General features: G+C 49.2%; 1 protein-coding gene across 1 annotated transcript; it reads left to right on the top strand.

The window, feature by feature from the left end:
* The first annotated feature begins 408 nt into the window (after window positions 1–408).
* On the top strand, window positions 409–10,767 carry CDC25B (cell division cycle 25B). Its single transcript, XM_072126415.1, has 16 exons — window positions 409–1,145; window positions 3,543–3,640; window positions 3,741–3,792; window positions 6,381–6,422; window positions 6,784–6,817; window positions 7,044–7,154; window positions 7,263–7,367; window positions 7,470–7,604; window positions 7,694–7,768; window positions 7,886–8,071; window positions 8,159–8,254; window positions 8,339–8,401; window positions 8,490–8,588; window positions 8,679–8,812; window positions 9,092–9,203; window positions 9,294–10,767. Exons 1-16 carry the CDS (start codon window positions 1,012–1,014, stop codon window positions 9,432–9,434), a joined length of 1,617 nt encoding a protein of 538 aa, XP_071982516.1. The 5' UTR covers window positions 409–1,011; the 3' UTR covers window positions 9,435–10,767.
* The last annotated feature ends 7,825 nt before the right edge of the window (window positions 10,768–18,592 follow it).

Here is an 18,592-nt window from a genome sequence, read left to right on the forward strand (position 1 = left end):
GTATATAGTGTGTACAGTATGGCAGTATACAGTGTATAGTGAGTGTATAGTATGGCAGTATACAGTATATAGTGTGTGTACAGTATGTCAGTATACAGTGTGTGTACAGTATGGTAGTATACAGTATATAGTGCGTGTACAGTATATAGTGTATATATAGTATGGCAGTATACAGTATATAGTGTGTACAGTATGGCAGTATACAGTGTGTATATAGTATGGCAGTATACAGTATATAGTGTGTGTACAGTATGGCAGTATACAGTATATAGTGAGTGTACAGTATGGCAGTATACAGTGTATAGTGTGTGTACAGTATGGCAGTATACAGTATATAGTATGACTTCCCCGGGTTCTGTAGATGACGTCAGAGGTGTAGTATACACACCCCGCCCCGGCCGCGCTGATTGGCTGTCCTCCGGCAGCTGCTTCTGTTATGATTCGAATATAAATGTAGCGGCGGCTGCGGGAGGAGAAGAGGCCGGAGCGAGCGGTGTGTACAGCGCCCTACACTGCGCTACCGGGGACACCGCCTGCACCCCGGATACCGCCTGCACCCCGGATACCCCCTGCACCCCGGATACTGCACCCCGGCCTCCACCGCAGACTGCATCCCGGCCTCCACCGGAGACTGCACCCCGGACACTGCCTGCACCCCGGCCTCCACCGGAGACTGCCTGCTCCCACTGCATGCAGGCCTGGAGTGTTCTGCACATAATGGATTGGATGTGACGCTGATCTGCTCCTCTCTGCTGGATGTGACGCTGCTCTGTACCTCTCCTGCTGCTCTGCTCCTCTCTGCTGGATGTGACGCTGCTCTGCTCCTCTCTGCTGGATGTGACGCTGCTCTGCTCCTCTCTGCTGGATGTGACGCTGCTCTGCTCCTCTCTGCTGGATGCGACGCTGCTCTGCTCCTCTCTGCTGGATGTGACGCTGCTCTGCTCCTCTCTGCTGGATGTGACGCTGCTCTGCTCCTCTCTGCTGGATGTGACGCTGCTCTGTGCTCTGGAGATGGAGATTCCTCTGAGCCCCTCTGCCCCCCGGGCCCGGCCCTGCTCCCTGCTGCTCTGCCCGGACACTGTGGGGGTCCTGTCCCCGGTCACCAGCCTGGCCTTCACCATGAACCAACTCACCGGCCTGGGAAGGTAAGTAGTGGTGCACAATGCTGGTTATAGTGGTGCACGGTGCTGAATATACTGGTGCGCGGTGCTGCATATACTGGTGCACAATGCTGGTTATAGTGGTGCGCAGTTCTGGTTAGAGTGGTGCACGGTGCTGGATATAGTGGTGCACGGTGCTGGTTATACTGGTACACGGTGCTGGTTATAGTGGTGCGCGGTGCTGGTTATAGTGGTGCGCGGTGCTGGTTATAGTGGTGCACGGTACTGGTTATAGTGGTGCACGGTGCTGGTTATAGTGGTGCACGGTGCTGGTTATAGTGGTGCACGGTGCTGGTTATAGTGGTGCACGGTACTGGTTATAGTGGTGCACGGTGCTGGTTATAGTGGTGCACGTCGCTGGTTATAGTGGTGCACGGTGCTGGTTATAGTGGTGCACGGTGCTGGTTATAGTGGTGCACGGTGCTGGTTATAGTGGTGCACGGTGCTGGTTATAGTGGTGCGCGGTGCTGGTTATAGTGGTGCACGGTACTGGTTATAGTGGTGCACGGTGCTGGTTATAGTGGTGCACGGTGCTGGTTATAGTGGTGCACGGTGCTGGTTATAGTGGTGCACGGTGCTGGTTATAGTGGTGCACGGTGCTGGTTATAGTGGTGCGCGGTGCTGGTTATAGTGGTGCACGGTACTGGTTATAGTGGTGCACGGTGCTGGTTATAGTGGTGCACGGTGCTGGTTATAGTGGTGCACGGTGCTGGTTATAGTGGTGCACGTCGCTGGTTATAGTGGTGCACGGTGCTGGTTATAGTGGTGCACGGTGCTGGTTATAGTGGTGCACGGTGCTGGTTATAGTGGTGCACGGTGCTGGTTATAGTGGTGCACGGTGCTGGTTATAGTGGTGCACTGTGCTGGTTATAGTGGTGCACGTCGCTGGTTATAGTGGTGCACGGTGCTGGTTATAGTGGTGCACGGTGCTGCATATACTGGTGCACGGTGCTGGTTATAGTGGTGCGCAGTGCTGCATATACTGGTGCACGGTGCTGGTTATAGTGGTGCACGTCGCTGGTTATAGTGGTGCACATCGCTGGTTATAGTGGTGCACGGTGCTGGTTATAGTGGTGCGCGGTGCTGGTTATAGTGGTGCGCGGTACTGGTTATAGTGGTGCGCGGTGCTGCATATACTGGTGCACGGTGCTGGTTATAGTGGTGCGCAGTGCTGCATATACTGGTGCACGGTGCTGGATATAGTGGTGCACGGTGCTGGTTATAGTGGTGCACGGTGCTGGTTATATTGGTGCACAGTGCTGGTAATATTGGTGCGCGGTGCTGGTTATAGTGGTGCACGGTGCTGGTTATAGTGGTGCACGGTGCTGGTTATAGTGGTGCACGTTGCTGGATATAGTGGTCCACGGTGCTGGTTATAGTGGTGCGCGGTTCTGGTTATAGTGGTGCATGTTGCTGGTTATAGTGGTGCACGTTGCTGGTTATAGTGGTGCGCAGTACTGGTTATAGTGGTGCACGTTGCTGGATATAGTGGTGCACGGTACTGGTTATAGTGGTGCACGGTGCTGGTTTTAGTGGTGCGCGGTGCTGGTTTTAGTGGTGCGCGGTGCTGGTTTTAGTGGTGCACGGTGCTGGTTATATTGGTGCACGGTGCTGGTTATAGTGTTGCGCAGTGCTGCATATACTGGTGCACGTTGCTGGTTATAGTGGTGCACGGTGCTGGTTATAGTGGTGCACGGTACTGGTTATAGTGGTGCGCGGTGCTGGTTATAGTGGTGCGCGGTGCTGGTTATAGTGGTGCACGGTGCTGGTTATACTGGTGCACGGTGCTGGTTATATTGGTGCACGGTGCTGGTTATAGTGGTGCGCAGTGCTGCATATACTGGTGCACGTTGCTGGTTATAGTGGTGCGCAGTGCTGCATATACTGGTGCACGGTGCTGGTTATAGTGGTGCACGGTGCTGGTTATAGTGGTGCACGGTGCTGGTTATAGTGGTGCACGGTGCTGGTTATAGTGGTGCGCGGTTCTGGTTATAGTGGTGCACGGTACTGGTTATAGTGGTGCGCAGTGCTGCATGTACTGGTGCGCGGTGCTGGTTTTAGTGGTGCGCGGTGCTGGTTTTAGTGGTGCGTGGTGCTGGTTATGGTGCTGCAGGGTGCTGGATATAGTGGTGCACGGTGCTGGGGATACAGGGGCTGTGCGTGCAGCGTGTCGTACATGAGGCCAGTGTGTACATGAGGTATATGCGCCATGTACTGGGGTTGGTCCCTGTGACCTGTCAGCTGTCACCCCAATTAGTGTCTTGTGTATGTGGAGTTGTGCCCCCTGGTGGCCATATAGATCTGCCTATCACTATAAGATTGCTACATGTCCCCGAGTGGAGGCGCTGCTCTCTCCATTCTGAATCATCTTCTCTATTACAGCCAGAGTGACACCCCGAAGAGAAAGCGGGAGCCATCGTCCTACCAGAGCCAGATCTCCTGCCTGAGCCGCACCGCCTCCTCCGACTCCTCTGATTCTGGTAGGTTCTGCTGCGGTGAGGGCAATAATAACCATAGGGGGCGCTTCCTTATTAATGCTCCGTGACAGTGTAAATTACCCCCTTCCTCCTCTCTCTCCAGGTCTCGGATTGGACTACCCCAGCCCCGTGGACCCAGATGCACCCCTAGAGTTGTAAGTGTCTCTTTATTTCCCGCTATTGCCCTCACCCCATGCTGGCAGCTCGGGGTACTGCATGTGAGCTGCACACAGCTGTATTGTCTTGGTTTGCTGCAATGTATCAGCTTCTAGAGAGTTGTAGCAGCCCCTTAGCTGTGTGAGCGGGGCCGGGACACCTGTAGTGGGGGGCGTCATTGTTAGAGCGCCCCCTTAGTGACAGGTGTGCATAGTCATAGGGCCGCGGCTGCAGGAATGTTCAGGGACAGCTGGCGGATATAATCCCGCTATTATGTATCAGTAACAGGAGGCTCAGTCCCCGCCGCTCCTTCCACTTTCATTCTGTGTCACAGGAGCTTTGTTCTCCGTCCCTGGGAGGCCCCAGGAATGCGGCTGTAAATACCTCACCCCACCACTGCCAGAAAGCTCCATGGAGGCTTTTATACGGCAGTCGAAGGGTTAAAGTCGCCATAAATACCGTCATATGAACGCAGAGCGAGTAAAGTTTATAGAAGAAAAGTCTGGACCTAGGGTTGTCATCTTATGTAAAATCTTGTAAAAGACTATCGATAAAGTTTATTGAAAAATGTTCCCTTTAGATATTACAAGCAGTTGCCATTGCCCATGACAACCAGCTCCATTGAGAAAATCAAACCAAATGCTTGATTGGTTGTCACCATGTGGCGTCATTTTTCAATGAAATTCATTGGTTGCTGTTTAGTACTTTTTTTTTTTAATTTACTTTTTTATCTGAATATGGATTCACCTAATGTATCACTGGCACCTTTTACTATCAACTTTATCGACTATTGTTCTGTACATGAGGCCTATGTCGCATTGCAGGCCCTGAGCACGACTGTTTAATAAACTTTATCGACTATTGTTCTGTACATGAGGCCTATGTCGCATTGCAGGCCCTGAGAACGACTGTTTAATAAACTTTATCGACTATTGTTCTGTACATGAGGCCTATGTCGCATTGCAGGCCCTGAGAACGACTGTTTAATAAACTTTATCGACTATTGTTCTGTACATGAGGCCTATGTCGCATTGCAAGCCCTGAGAACGACTGTTTAATAAACTTTATCGACTATTGCTCTGTACATGAGGCCTATGTGGCATTGCAAGCCCTGAGTACGACTGTTTAATGAACTTTATCGACTATTGTTCTGTACATGAGGCCTATGTCGCATTGCAGGCCCTGAGAACGACTGTTTAATAAACTTTATCGACTATTGTTCTGTACATGAGGCCTATGTCGCATTGCAGGCCTGAGCAGTATTAATAAACTGACAGAAGCCTTTCCCATGTAGAACATGATGGGACATGGTAGTGGCAGTGTCTTGTGGCTTGAGCTCTTGTGACAGGTGCGCTTTGTTGACAGAGATGTCAGATATGATGGTAATTTAACGAGAGGCCTCCACGTGTCTCTCCTCCCCCTTGCCAGTATAATGTGTGCTCTAATTGGGGTCAGTTGGGTGTTTTGGCTGCCGGGCACCTGTCGCCACTTCATAAACTCTTCTTATATAAACTGCCCACAAAGGGACGGCCGGCAGAACGAGGGGGGTCATGTTTGCACCCCCCCTACCTGCACAAAGAACAGCTGCTGGGTTTCCTGTAGCTCTCACCCTCCTCCCAGCCATTGTACCCCACTCCTCTGATCTGCGGTGGGCTTATCCTCCCCTGTAGGAGGAGGAAAGCCAAATAGATTGGAATTAAATGGTTTCCCATTGAGTGCCGGCTACTTGATGGACTAGAACAGTATGGGGGGTGTTTGTATTCCAATCCTGGCCGCACACAATGGGTTAATAGCTGCGGCAATGAATGGAGATTTTGCCGGGGAGGGGGATTTGAATTTCCCGGGACACAAAGCAGAGTAATCTCCTGCTCCAAGGTAATTGGATGGTGGTAGCCCCCATCTGCCAGGGTTATGTCCCGCACACGTGCCCCCGCCGCAGTCCTGCTGTTCTTTATGAATGAGATGAATAGAAGCTTTTCAGGAGCCACACTTATCAGACAGCTGCAGGGCCCCCGCCTGACGCCTGCGCTGGGCATATGGCTGACAGCGAGCACAACAAAAGGGTGACATTTGCATACAGGTGGAGGGAGCTGAGGCTGGCATAGGGAGTGCTGGGGGAGGGGGTGTCTGTGCAAGGGGTGAATCAGGGACAAAAACTTCTTTGTTTTTGATTTTCTTTATAAAGTTTTATTTGCATAAAATATAATACCCCCCTTCCCTTTAATAATCTATGTCATGTGATAGCCCTCATTCAATATCCGGGTCAAGTGACCCCTCATTTATTACCCCAGGTCTTGGACATCCTCATGTAATATCCGGGTCATGTGTCCTTTCACCTTTGTAGTAACCCCCGTATCCCCCTTTTTATGAGCTGTATCACGCATTCTGTATCCGGGTTCTGACCCTTCTGCCCCATTTATAACCCTGGTCACTATTATATTTCTCGCCTTGGGCAATGTTACCCATATATAATGCACATTGTTACCCCATCCTGCATCTTGTCATTTTCTTATGTTTTCATGGGGCTGGTAACAGGATGGGATATCGTCATCTGCCGCTTCCTAATCTTCTCTTTCCTTCCTTTCAGCTTTCAGAAGTCTATTTTTGACAGCCGGATTGTGAACAATAAGTGAGTATATGTAAATATATACATCTGACCTGTTATCTGATCAGTGTCAGGCGTGTGGCAATGACACCCCCTCCACCAGCGCCCCTTTCCCTTGTGCTATTCATAGCATTCCTTGCAATTTAAAGGAAATGTTGTGATTAGCCCGTCATAAACAAACTTCCAGAAATGTGCAGACGTGTAAACAACCTCAGAAGGACGGATTTACTTCATATAGATTCTGCCATAACAGAGGTGGGGGTAGTCGCCAGCCTCAGCCCCTGCCTGCTCCTCGTTCCATTGTCCCTGTGATCCTATGACAACTCTTATGAGACGACCTATCTATTTGTGTATCTGACCTTTTTCCTTTTTTAATTTCTTGCAGGTTTAAGCCAGCAGTCAGGAGGCAGTCTTTGCCGGTAGGTGCAGTATACACCATGTGCAGTGTATACCTCAGATATGGTGGGAGGGGAGGGGCGGCTGTTATCAGCAGAATACCTGGGATACTTCCCACAGCAGCAGGAGATCAGGGTCACTCCATGAGGGTCTGTTTGGGCTGTAAATCTGGAGATAATCCTGTTACCTCCTGTATCTGGACTCTGTGTATTCTGCATGTGACCTCACAGCGACTGTCTGCATTTTTAGGTGACGCTCCTCCGTGGTAGCTCCATCCTGAGGAGACTCTCTAGTACATCAGACGTGAATGTCACCAGCCCCACTGAAGGACTTCCAGCTACCAAAGACAACAAGGAGAATGTAAGTCCCAGCGATAACCTGTGTGGCCCCAACAGGGCCAGTGACTCAGATCTCTTAATATTTTGGGGTTTTTTTATAATTTTTTTTTTTATCAATTTCTCTTTGCAGGAAGTTTTCTTATTCAAGAGGCCATTCTTGTGCCCGGCGTCAAGGAGCCGCTTCCGTAGTGAAGACTCCTTCAAGTCTAGGCCAAATTCTGCCCCCGATCTTATGGTGAGACTTGTGGCTACATTAGTGTGATGCATCTATAGACCCCATCATCGGGGGGCTCAATATCTCATGACTAACTGAATGTTATTGCTGCTATTCTCCCAGTTCTCCCCTGAGAGGGTGGAGTATGACTTGGATTCTGAGAGCCCCGTCCGGTTACGTAAGTCTTCCCTGACCTTCTCTCTGAACGATGATGATGACGACGGCTTCATGGAGATCATGGATGACGATGATGTGAAGGTAACGAGCCCCAACCTTCCTCACTTCTGATTTTGAAATATTTAGGGTTTTTTATTTTACTGACCTGATGTAAACTAAATTGTTTCTAGGGTGAACCAAATCTTCCAACCGGGATGGCGAACCTGCTGACCGCTCCCTTGAAGAAGGACGAGAAGCATGAAGATGTAAGTTCTGTACATGGTGGAGTCTCACGTTCTTGGAGAGTCCCTTATGAGCTCCACATCGGGGACGTTTGGTTGGTTTGGCTCATTGTGTAACCTCTTCCCCTCCCTCTTTTTTAGGATTTAGTAATAAGAAGAAAATGCCGCCGTCTCTTCCGCTCACCGTCTATGCCGAGCACCATCATACGACCGATCCTGAAGCGCCTGGACAGGCCGGATGATGACGACACACCAGTAAAGTCTAAGAGACATAAGAACGTGACATCGGCCTCCATGGACAAGGTGGAGCCCGCAATGGGGGAACCGGTAAGTGCGGAGCACATGCTGCCTCCTCTTCACATGGAGTAGACCGTATTACGGATCATCCCTGAATGTTTCCTTTCCATCGTGTAGAAAATGAAGTTGGGGCGCTCCAAGTCTCTGTGTGTTGAAACGGTTGAGAAGATTCTAGACAACGATGAAAGGAATCTGATTGGTGACTCCTCCAAAGTAAGTTCTATGATATATTATAATACAATGGATATTATCAGTACAATGTCTAGATCTCTCTCATCTTTGTCTTGTGTTTTATAGACATACTTATTGAAGACCGTGGAGGGTCAGCACCAGGATCTCAAGTACATAACCCCGGACATGGTGAGTGCGGCCCGTGTGTCCGGAGTCTTCTTTAAAACGCAGCAGATATTGTCATTTTACAGTGAATGATGATATAATGTTTCCACAGATGAACGATGTGCTGAAAGGAAAATACAAGAATCACATTGATCGCTGCGTCATTGTAGACTGCCGCTACCCGTACGAGTATGAGGGTGGCCACATCCAGGTAAGGGGAGACCCCCATGTGTAATGTATGATGTGTGATATGTCATGGTCATAGGACACAATGTAATGTAATGTAACCTCCTTCCTGTAGGGGGCAGTGAATCTCCCGCTGGAAAACGATGTGGAAGAGTTCCTCCTTAAGAATCCGATTGTGCCAAGCAGCGAGGATAAGAGAGTCATCGTCATCTTCCATTGTGAATTCTCCTCCGAGAGAGGCCCCCGCATGTACGTCTCCTACTCACACCCACATCGCACCTTATTAGGAACTCCGAGCACAGGAATATACGGGGTCCTGTCTTCTAAGAGCCTGAAAATCAATGCTGACCCCTTTCCCCTTCAGGGTAGTGACAGGATCTGGTAAACCATGTAGCGCCCTTCCCAATATCCTGGGATTCCATGGTCCCCTTTATCTGCCTTGTGGGGTTAGCTCTACCTTTGGATGGTGATCTGGGGTATAGATTTTGTATATAGTCGTCTCCTCACAGTCTCCTCTTTGCTCGGCAGGTGCCGTTTTGTAAGGGAGCAGGACAGGAACAGCAATGAATACCCGAAACTTCACTACCCCGAGCTGTACGTGCTGAAGGGGGGCTACAAGGAATTCTTCCCCAGCTACCAGGTGAGTGCCCCCTCTTACCCAGGGGCTTCCTCCCTGTATAAGTAGCATAAGATGTGTCATGTCTGACCTCTATCCTCTCCTCTGTTGCAGTCGCTCTGTGAGCCGCAGTCTTACCGCTCCATGTATCATAAAGACTTTAAGGAACACCTAAAACTCTTCCGGACCAAGAGCCGGACCTGGGGAGGCGACAGGAGCAAGCGGGAGATCTACCGGCAGCAGATGAAGATATAACCCTACCAGGGCCCCGCCCTGTATAAGGAACGCACCACCGGATGCCAGGCTCCGGCTTCACTGGAAAGGCCCGCCATGTGCTGGAAGAGCGCCCCCAGCAGGCCGATGGTCATGTGACTGATCCACCATCTTGTATGGAGAGGTTTATACCTGGACACCTGCCTACGGTGTCTGAGAGGGAACTGGATGAGCCTGCATCTGTGTCCCGTCTTGTATCTGTGTGTCTTCCTTGTTGCACTTGCACTTTTATCGAGTATTTCGGGTGGCGGCAGCGTCCTCCGCCTTGCACAGTCTTCAGCCGCCACGTGTTACCGTCACCCGCCATCAGCACCCGCTGCAGTCCGTCACTTTGTCTCTGCCCCGGACTGACAATGAAGGGTGATATCCTGTTTTATTATTTTCTATTTTATGGTAACTCTCCCTCAGCGATGGGGGAGGGGTGATATGTATAAATCTAAATCTATCCTAATATATGAATATTAACCATATAGACTATTTGTGAGATGTTGTATAAGAATATATTCCCAGAATTACCGTCTGACATTGAGGCAAAGGCTCTGCTAATGGTGGAAGCGGCCATTTTGTATGTGATATGTGATGAAATGACGCTCCATCGTCCAATCAGATCGCTCCTACCTGTTCAGCAGGTAACATGGCCGCCTGTTATATAATGGATGACTAGTATATATTATGGCAGCTAGTGTGTATATACAGTATATATATATGTGACGCAGGATGAGGCCTGACTGAATATTCCCAGAAATGGTCATTTCACAAGAGAGCAAAAAATATACAGTTTGGGGATAATTTGGGTTGTTTCATATATTTTTATGCCCCAATTATCACTTTTTATTAGTTTTTTTCCCTCTTTTACTATTATAAAATGGTGAAATCAACAACAGACATCAGTATAAAGCACTTCATTCATTCATTGGTTGGTTGGTTTTTATTTCTTGCTGTTTTTTTTACCCTTTCTTTATATTTGCTACCCCCCCCCCCCCCCCCTGTACTCTTGTATTAGTGCTCGGTGTGATTATAAGATAATTGTCCTATATACTATAATGGAGATGGCCGCGCTTGTATGTGTGGAGGGCGCCGCCATCTTTGATTATAATTTCTGCTTCTTTCTGTGGTTTGCACAATTATGATTTTGTTTTCGGAGAAGTTGTAATAATGTGATATTTCGGTGAGATGTCGCTAACCCTATGGGATACGTGGAGATCATCTGCTACATACGGCCTGTGCGCCGCGCTCCTCCTGCTGCCGCTTTTTGCTGTTTTTGTTGTATGTCATAAATTCAGGGATGTGATAATAAAATTGTGATTGTTATGAAGCGATTGTGTGTGTCATGTTTTTGAGGTTGTGTCTCCTCCATGACGGGTGAGGTGCAGCTAATGGCGGAGGAGATCAGCGGCGCCTCAGGGATAATATAATGGCCCCGCAGACTTCTCTCCGTCCCCCTGCGTTCACATTGCTGTGTTTTTGCCCCTCTGATCTGAGGAGAAGATCCCACATTAACCCCTCAGGACATGTAATCGCTATGATGGCTTCCTGTAATGGCCGCCAGTACCGGCTGTAGAAATCACAGGGATGAAATGGTCCTGTCAGAAATGTGAATCTCATGAAGGAAGTGACATCAGGATGTGGTGAAATGTCTGTCAGTCACATTTGGTAACTTCTGAGATTTCTCGTAAGAAGTAGTTATGGGAAAATCTATCCACAAGGGTAAACCCTGTAATCCTGAGGTAAAGTGACATGTGTGACATGATGTATGCAGGGATCTAGATGCTTCTACACTCCTGTATACTCCTCCATCTGCCGTATACGCCCTGGAGATTGTTGTTTGGGGATCCATTTGCGATAATGAAAATCCCTAGGCTAGTGGATCTCAGGAAATAGTTTTGGCGGGAATTTTCCCGCCTCTGTAGGGATTTCCCGCTCTTTATTGTGCAGATTTTGAGCCGGACCAGTGGCAAGTGACTATTGGTTTAGGACTTTGTCCTGTGGGTTTTAGAGTCCACATCCGGCTCCATAGGTCCTGCACAAGTGCGGATACATCCGGCTCTGAAGGTCCTGTAGATGTGCGGATACATCCGGCTCTGAAGGTCCTGTAGATGTGCGGATACATCCGGCTCTGAAGGTCCTGTAGATGTGCGGATACATCCGGCTCTGAAGGTCCTGTAGATGTGCGGATACATCCGGCTCTGAAGGTCCTGTAGATGTGCGGATACATCCGGCTCCGAAGGTCCTGCACAAGTGCGGATACAGCTAGTTTTATTGCCCTCTGGATGTACAGAATTACTTACATATGGATCCATCCATTTTATCTTGTATAGCTTCTCCACGTGTATATTCCACCCCGCGTGTACTGGTAAAAACACCACATGTGCCACCACCCTAAGGATTCATCTGAGTACATAGGCCATGTGGTTATACAGATGCACCCAGTGTATAGGCGCTGCCGGTATAGGGCCCTGCATAGATGCACCCAGTGTATAGGTGCGGCCGGTATAAGGCCCTGGATAGATGTGACCAGTGTATCTGCCCCTATACACATCCATCACAGGAGACACAGCCAGGAATGTCCCCGCAGGCAGCAGCATCGCTCACCCTCCACACCCTGACCCTAAGATTTACACCAGAGGAAGTGCTGAGGAATGTAGTACTGCAAGGTATCACACAGGAGAGGATTAGATACACAGCTCAGCAGTCAGTATCGCACAGGAGAGGATTAGATACACAGCTCAGCAGTCAGTATCGCACAGGAGAGGATTAGATACACAGCTCAGCAGGCAGTATCGCACAGGAGAGGATTAGATACACAGCTCAGCAGGCAGTATCGCACAGGATAGGATTAGATACACAGCTCAGCAGACTGTATCACACAGGAGAGGATTAGATACACAGCACAGCAGACTGTATCACACAGGAGAGGATTAGATACACAGCTCAGCAGTATCACACAGGAGAGGATTAGATACACAGCTCAGCAGACTATCACACAGGAGAGGATTAGATACACAGCACAGCAGACTGTATCACACAGGAGAGGATTAGATACACAGCACAGCAGACTGTATCACACAGGAGAGGATTAGATACACAGCTCAGCAGTATCACACAGGAGAGGACTAGATACACAGCTCAGCAGTATCACACAGGAGAGGATTAGATACACAGCTCAGCAGACTGTATCACACAGGAGAGGATTAGATACACAGCTCAGCAGACTGTATCACACAGGAGAGGATTAGATACACAGCTCAGCAGACTGTATCACACAGGATAGGATTAGATACACAGCTCAGCAGACTGTATCACACAGGATAGGATTAGATACACAGCTCAGCAGACTGTATCACACAGGATAGGATTAGATACACAGCTCAGCAGACTGTATCACACAGGAGAGGATTAGATACACAGCTCAGCAGACTGTATCACACAGGAGAGGATTAGATACACAGCTCAGCAGACAGTATCACACAGGAGAGGATTAGATACACAGCTCAGCAGACAGTATCACACAGGAGAGGATTAGATACACAGCTCAGCAGACAGTATCACACAGGAGAGGATTAGATACACAGCTCAGCAGTATCACACAGGAGAGGATTAGATACACAGCTCAGCAGGCGATTACATGTTATGACATTTTGACATTTGCCTTTGGTTATTATTGTCAGGTATTTCTGGTTGAGCGGGGGGGGGGGGGGGGGGGGTGAGTGAGGAATCTGCAGGTGTTATATATATTTGTACCTACAGCGCAGGAAGTGAGAAATCGCCCAAATATGTACAGACCAGGATGTAAGAGTTAGTATAGATAACGCTCCCTATGTACAGGGGTGCAGCACCTCCTGACTGTCCGGGATCCAGTGGGACAGTCCCTGTTCTCAGGCTCCGTGCAGGGAGCTGCCGCCACTATCCCTGTGTCTCTGCTGTGTGCAGCATCCAAGGTACAGTGTAATCTGCCTGCTGGAGGGAGAGACAACGTGAGGGGGGAGCTGCTGGAGAGAGAGACAACGTGAGGGGGGAGCTGCTGGAGAGAGAGACAACGTGAGGGGGGAGCTGCTGGAGAGAGAGACAACGTGAGGGGGGAGCTGCTGGAGGGAGAGACAACGTGAGGGGGGAGCTGCTGGAGGGAGAGACAACGTGAGGGGGGAGCTGCTGGAGGGAGAGACAACGTGAGGGGGGAGCTGCTGGAGGGAGAGACAACGTGAGGGGGGAGCTGCTGGAGGGAAAGACAACGTGAGGGGGAGCGCCCTCCAGTGTACAGCGCCAGTACTACAGCTCAGCCCTGCTCTCCTCTCATCAGCTATGAGCACAGCGCCCTCCAGTGTACAGCGCCGGTACTACAGCTCAGCCCTGCCGTCCTCTCATCAGCTATGAGCACAGCGCCCTCCAGTGTACAGCACCGGTACTACAGCTCAGCCCTGCCGTCCTCTCATCAGCTATGAGCACAGCGCCCTCCAGTGTACAGCGCCGGTACTACAGCTCAGCCCTGCTGTCCTCTCATCAGCTATGGGTACAGCGCCCCCCAGTGTACAGCGCCGGTACTACAGCTCAGCCCTGCCGTCCTCTCATCAGCTATGAGCACAGCGCCCTCCAGTGTACAGCGCCGGTACTACAGCTCAGCCCTGCCGTCCTCTCATCAGCTATGAGCACAGCGCCCTCCAGTGTACAGCGCCGGTACTACAGCTCAGCCCTGCCGTCCTCTCATCAGCTATGAGCACAGCGCCCTCCAGTGTACAGCGCCGGTACTACAGCTCAGCCCTGCCGTCCTCTCATCAGCTATGAGCACAGCGCCCTCCAGTGTACAGCGCCGGTACTACTTAGAGTACCGCAGACAACTTGGTGGGGTCCATCTGTAGCCTTTATCGGAGATGATGCATCCTAGAAACGGAAGGCTCTTCTGATGGAATTGGCACTTCTCCAGTTTAGTATAGAGGCGATTGGCTCTTAGGCGCCTAAGAACTTGCCGTACATGCACTTGATGAGACTCCAGATCAGGAGAGAAGACCAAGATGTCCTCTGAGTAGACTACGCCACAGGTGTATAGCAGGGCTCTGAAAATGTCATTCACGAATTCCTGAAACACTGCAGGTACATTGCACAGTCCAAAGGGCACGACCAGGTACTCAAAGTGCCCGTCTCAGGTATTAAAGGCGGCCTTCCACTCATCGCCCTCCAGGATGCAGATAAGTTTATATGCCCCTCGAAGGTCCAATTTAGAGAAGACATGGCAGCAGTTTCAGGATACAGAAAATGGGACCAGCACTGCACAAAATGAAGTCAGGTAAAAAGTCTAAGGGTCAATGCAAGTAAAAATAGCTTAAACCACAAGAAAAAGGAGAGATACATGCCAAGTGACCAAGACAACACATTCTTTATTCATATATCAAAAAAACACCACAATACGAAAAAAAAGAAAGAGAATAAAAACCCTGAAAAAATGTGAACAATCACAGAATAATCTACCACAGGAAAAGCAAACATGTGATGGTGTTAGTGATCCTGGGACCCCCAGCGCTCTCCGGAGACTAAAGCCTTATGTAACATGGAAAGATACAACAATATTATCCTATAAGGAACAGATGGCGGGACAATGCGAGACCAATATATAATGCAAGAGGATCGCAAAAAAGTTACAAAAAAAAAAAAAAAAAAAGTATTTTTGTATAGAGTATAAGCCAAAAGATAAGCAAATATTACCTGTGCAGCAAACGTGCACACAAGAGGGAGCTGGGGATGACCACCCCACGTGTATCACCACCTGCTGGGGCTTCCTCAGAGGTGTCTGTATGGTGTGGTGCGTCCATTTATAAAGGAAGATCCCATGTGTTGGTAGTCAGCTAAATTAGATCACTTCCAGCATCAAGCACTCAATGTGGTGCAACAGAGAAATGTGTCCCCGTGTTCTCAATGTGGTGCAACAGAGAAATGTGTCCCCGTGTTCTCAATGTGGTGCAACAGAGAAATGTGTCCCCGTGTTCTCAATGTGGTGCAACAGAGAAATGTGTCCCCGTGTTCTCAATGTGGTGCAACAGAGAAATGTGTCCCCGTGTTCTCAATGTGGTGCAACAGAGAAATGTGTCCCCGTGTTCTCAATGTGGTGCAACAGAGAAATGTGTCCCCGTGTTCTAAAAAGTAAACAAACCAGAAACGGGTGCACTGCACGCACAAACCGGGGATGGGGGGATGGAATAAAAACCTGCATTGCAAATAAATAGATTACAAAAGTGGTAACTATAAAAATGTGCAGATCATATGTATAAAAAAAGCACAAAATTGTATAGAATATACCCCTCCCCCCCAAAAAAGGGGGAATGTACATTGAAAGGTTGTACAGTGAAAATTGTGTAAATAACAATTTTAAAAATCAGTGTAAGTGACCCACATTATTGTATTAAAAAAAAAAACTACAAAATATGAAAAAAAAATGAAGTACAAAAAAAAATCATAAACAAGTTAAAAATGATTATAAAATGGGACATCAAAAAAATGGTGAACTAACCTATAGCATGTAATATACTTGAAGATACTATATACTATAGAACATATAATCTATCACCCCACCAATCAACACATACTGTACATACTATCATGTGCCCATGCATCACACATTCCACCAAACAACCCCCATATACAGAAGTAATCTGCGTATTAGAGATAAACAACATTATATGTGATTAGATGATGTCACTATAAACTAAGCGAGTGGTTGCATGGACTACGCGCCCATAAAGTGCAAGTGCGTGTGCAACAATTCTGATGCTAGAGATTTCAGGCACGGACAGCGGGTAAACTCGACCTCGTGGCGGGGATGTGCCCGGCAGCAGCTCTATAGGACAATCATATGGACGATGCGGTGGTCTTGCTTTTCAGAGAAGACATCAGTATAGTCCAGGTAAGCAGCGGGAAGACCCTCCAGAGACTTGAGAGATGAGGAGGATGGCACAGCAGAGACCGGATGGAGAGTCAGGAGACAACGAGACTGGCAGTCAGGACCCCAGAGAAGAACCTCCCCGGTCTGCCAGTCAGGGACAGGTGCGTGTCGCTGTAACCACAGAAGTCCCAGTAGAACGAAGGATGTGGAACGGGGAAGTACATAGAAGGACAGTTTCTCTTTATGCAAGGCACCAACTTGCAGACATAGTGGTTCAGTGCGATACTGGACTGGGCACAGAGTATCTGCCCACTGACGGACAAGATAAACAGCGGCTTCACTAGACGAACCACAGGGAAACGATGCTGGGAAACCAGAGCAGCATCCATGAAATCCCTGCAGAGCCAGGAAGGCCAAAACTTGAACCAGACCACTGGTTCCAAAAGGGAGCAGGCGTGAAGATGCTTTGTTCTCACCTAGGGACGGTTCTCCTAATAACCCTAGGTGAGTGTGCTGGACAGGCTGGACAAGTCTGCAGAAAGTGTTCTGGACTGGCGCAATAGAGGCAAAGATTATCCAGACGTCATCTTGTCCGCTCTTGGGGAGTCCGCCGTGCTCTATCCACCTGCACGAGTTCCTTGGAGGAAGATAGAGGTGGATTATGAAAAACCGGGGCCAGGCGAGGAAGGCGCTGGGTCCTGACTGGTGCTTGATTAAGATGTTGCTCTTTGAGGCGCTCAGAGAACCAGATGTCTTTCTGAGTAGCCAAGGAGATAAGCTCACTCAGGGAAGATGCAGGTCCCGTGCAGACAAGGCGTCGGAAAGTCCTTTTTTAAAGGTCGCAAGTAAGGCTGCTCCATTCCAGTCCAGCTCGGAGGCCAAGGTACGGAATTGAACCATGTGGTCACCAACAGAAGAGTCCCCTTGGTGTAAGTTCAGCAGGGCAGTCTCAGCAGATGACGCCTGGTCAGGTTCCTCAAAGACGGATCGGAATTCAGTGAGGAACGTGGTGAAGTCAGGCGTAACTGAGTCTCTTCTGTCCTAGAGGGGCGCAGCCCATGCCAGAGCTTTCCCAGATAGAAGGCTGATTGCGAAAGCCACCTTCGACCTCTCCGTGATGACCTGCTCGGGCATAAGCTCGATGTGCAGAGAGCACTGCGTGATGACCCCCTGCACAACTTGGGATCACCATTGGATGGCATGGATAGTCGCAGGCTAGGTTCTCCAGAGGCCAATACGGCTGCAGTAGTGGAGGGCGCCGCAGGAACCGGATGCTGCTGCCACCAGGATGACAATAGCTGCTGTAGCATAGCGGAGACTTATCCGAGTTGCTGACCTTGCACGGCAACTTGCTGGGTCTGCTGAGCCATGATGGTGGTAAGATCCGCCAGAACAGGTAGCAGAACCTTGGCGGGATCCATGGCCACATCTTACTGTCAGGATCAGGGGTAGTGGATCCTCTGGACCACCGCAGATGATGAACTAAGCCGACACCTGGGAACGGAGTGTAAGTGATATCTGGTTTTCACCAGAGCCCGCGGCAAAGCAGGTTGGACTTGTTGCGGTGTGGTACCACCAGGTCGCTCCACAGGCGTAGTACAGAATCGTGAGGCAAACTCGTGGTCGGGGACAGGCCGCACAGGATCAGAGGCAATAACGGAACCGAGTCACAACGATGATTCAGAAACACAGTAAATCGCATGGGGCAGCTTACTCTGAGGCTCTAGGCACAGAGATCCGGCGGGGATGCTGGGAGACACCGGCTTTCATCAGTTTCCTGGAAGTGGCCGGCACCAATTAGCCGTGCGCTGCCCTCTAAATCTTCGAGTGACGCCCTGCGCGACCCAAACTATTCCATACGAACTACTGCGGTGTGTGTCTACTTCATAACAGATGTATAATGGCTTATTGTTTGTAAAAATATTTAGTTTTTTATATAAAAAAGTGAAAAAAAAAATCCCACAAGAAGCGATGCACCGGTTATACATCAAGGTACAATATGAATCAAAATTAATAAGAATAGACTAAAAAATAAATTCTAAATTAATAAATAGATAAAAGAATCCATATGATTATAAAATAATAGACAATAAATAGGAGGGGAAATAACAACACTTGAAACTACAGGGACAGATGTGGTGATTAGGGAGACATCATATATAATACTGCAGGGTGAGTTGTATAATAATATCAGAGGGAACCTGTCAGCAGTGAGCCGGGCAGCAGGACTCAGGCTTAAACAAGTCACAGACTGAAAGAAAGATAATGGCGC

Source organism: Engystomops pustulosus, chromosome 1 (genome assembly GCF_040894005.1).
Source record: "Engystomops pustulosus chromosome 1, aEngPut4.maternal, whole genome shotgun sequence".
Lineage (NCBI taxonomy): Eukaryota > Metazoa > Chordata > Amphibia > Anura > Leptodactylidae > Engystomops > Engystomops pustulosus.

Coding starts and splice junctions, on each gene's coding strand:
- CDC25B (XM_072126415.1), top strand. CDS start 1,012: ATGGAGATTCCTCTGAGCCCCTCTGCCCCCCGGGCCCGGCCCTGCTCC. Junction 1,146..3,542: donor CAACTCACCGGCCTGGGAAG/GTAAGTAGTGGT, acceptor TCTCTATTACAG/CCAGAGTGACACCCCGAAGA. Junction 6,423..6,783: donor AGCCGGATTGTGAACAATAA/GTGAGTATATGT, acceptor AATTTCTTGCAG/GTTTAAGCCAGCAGTCAGGA.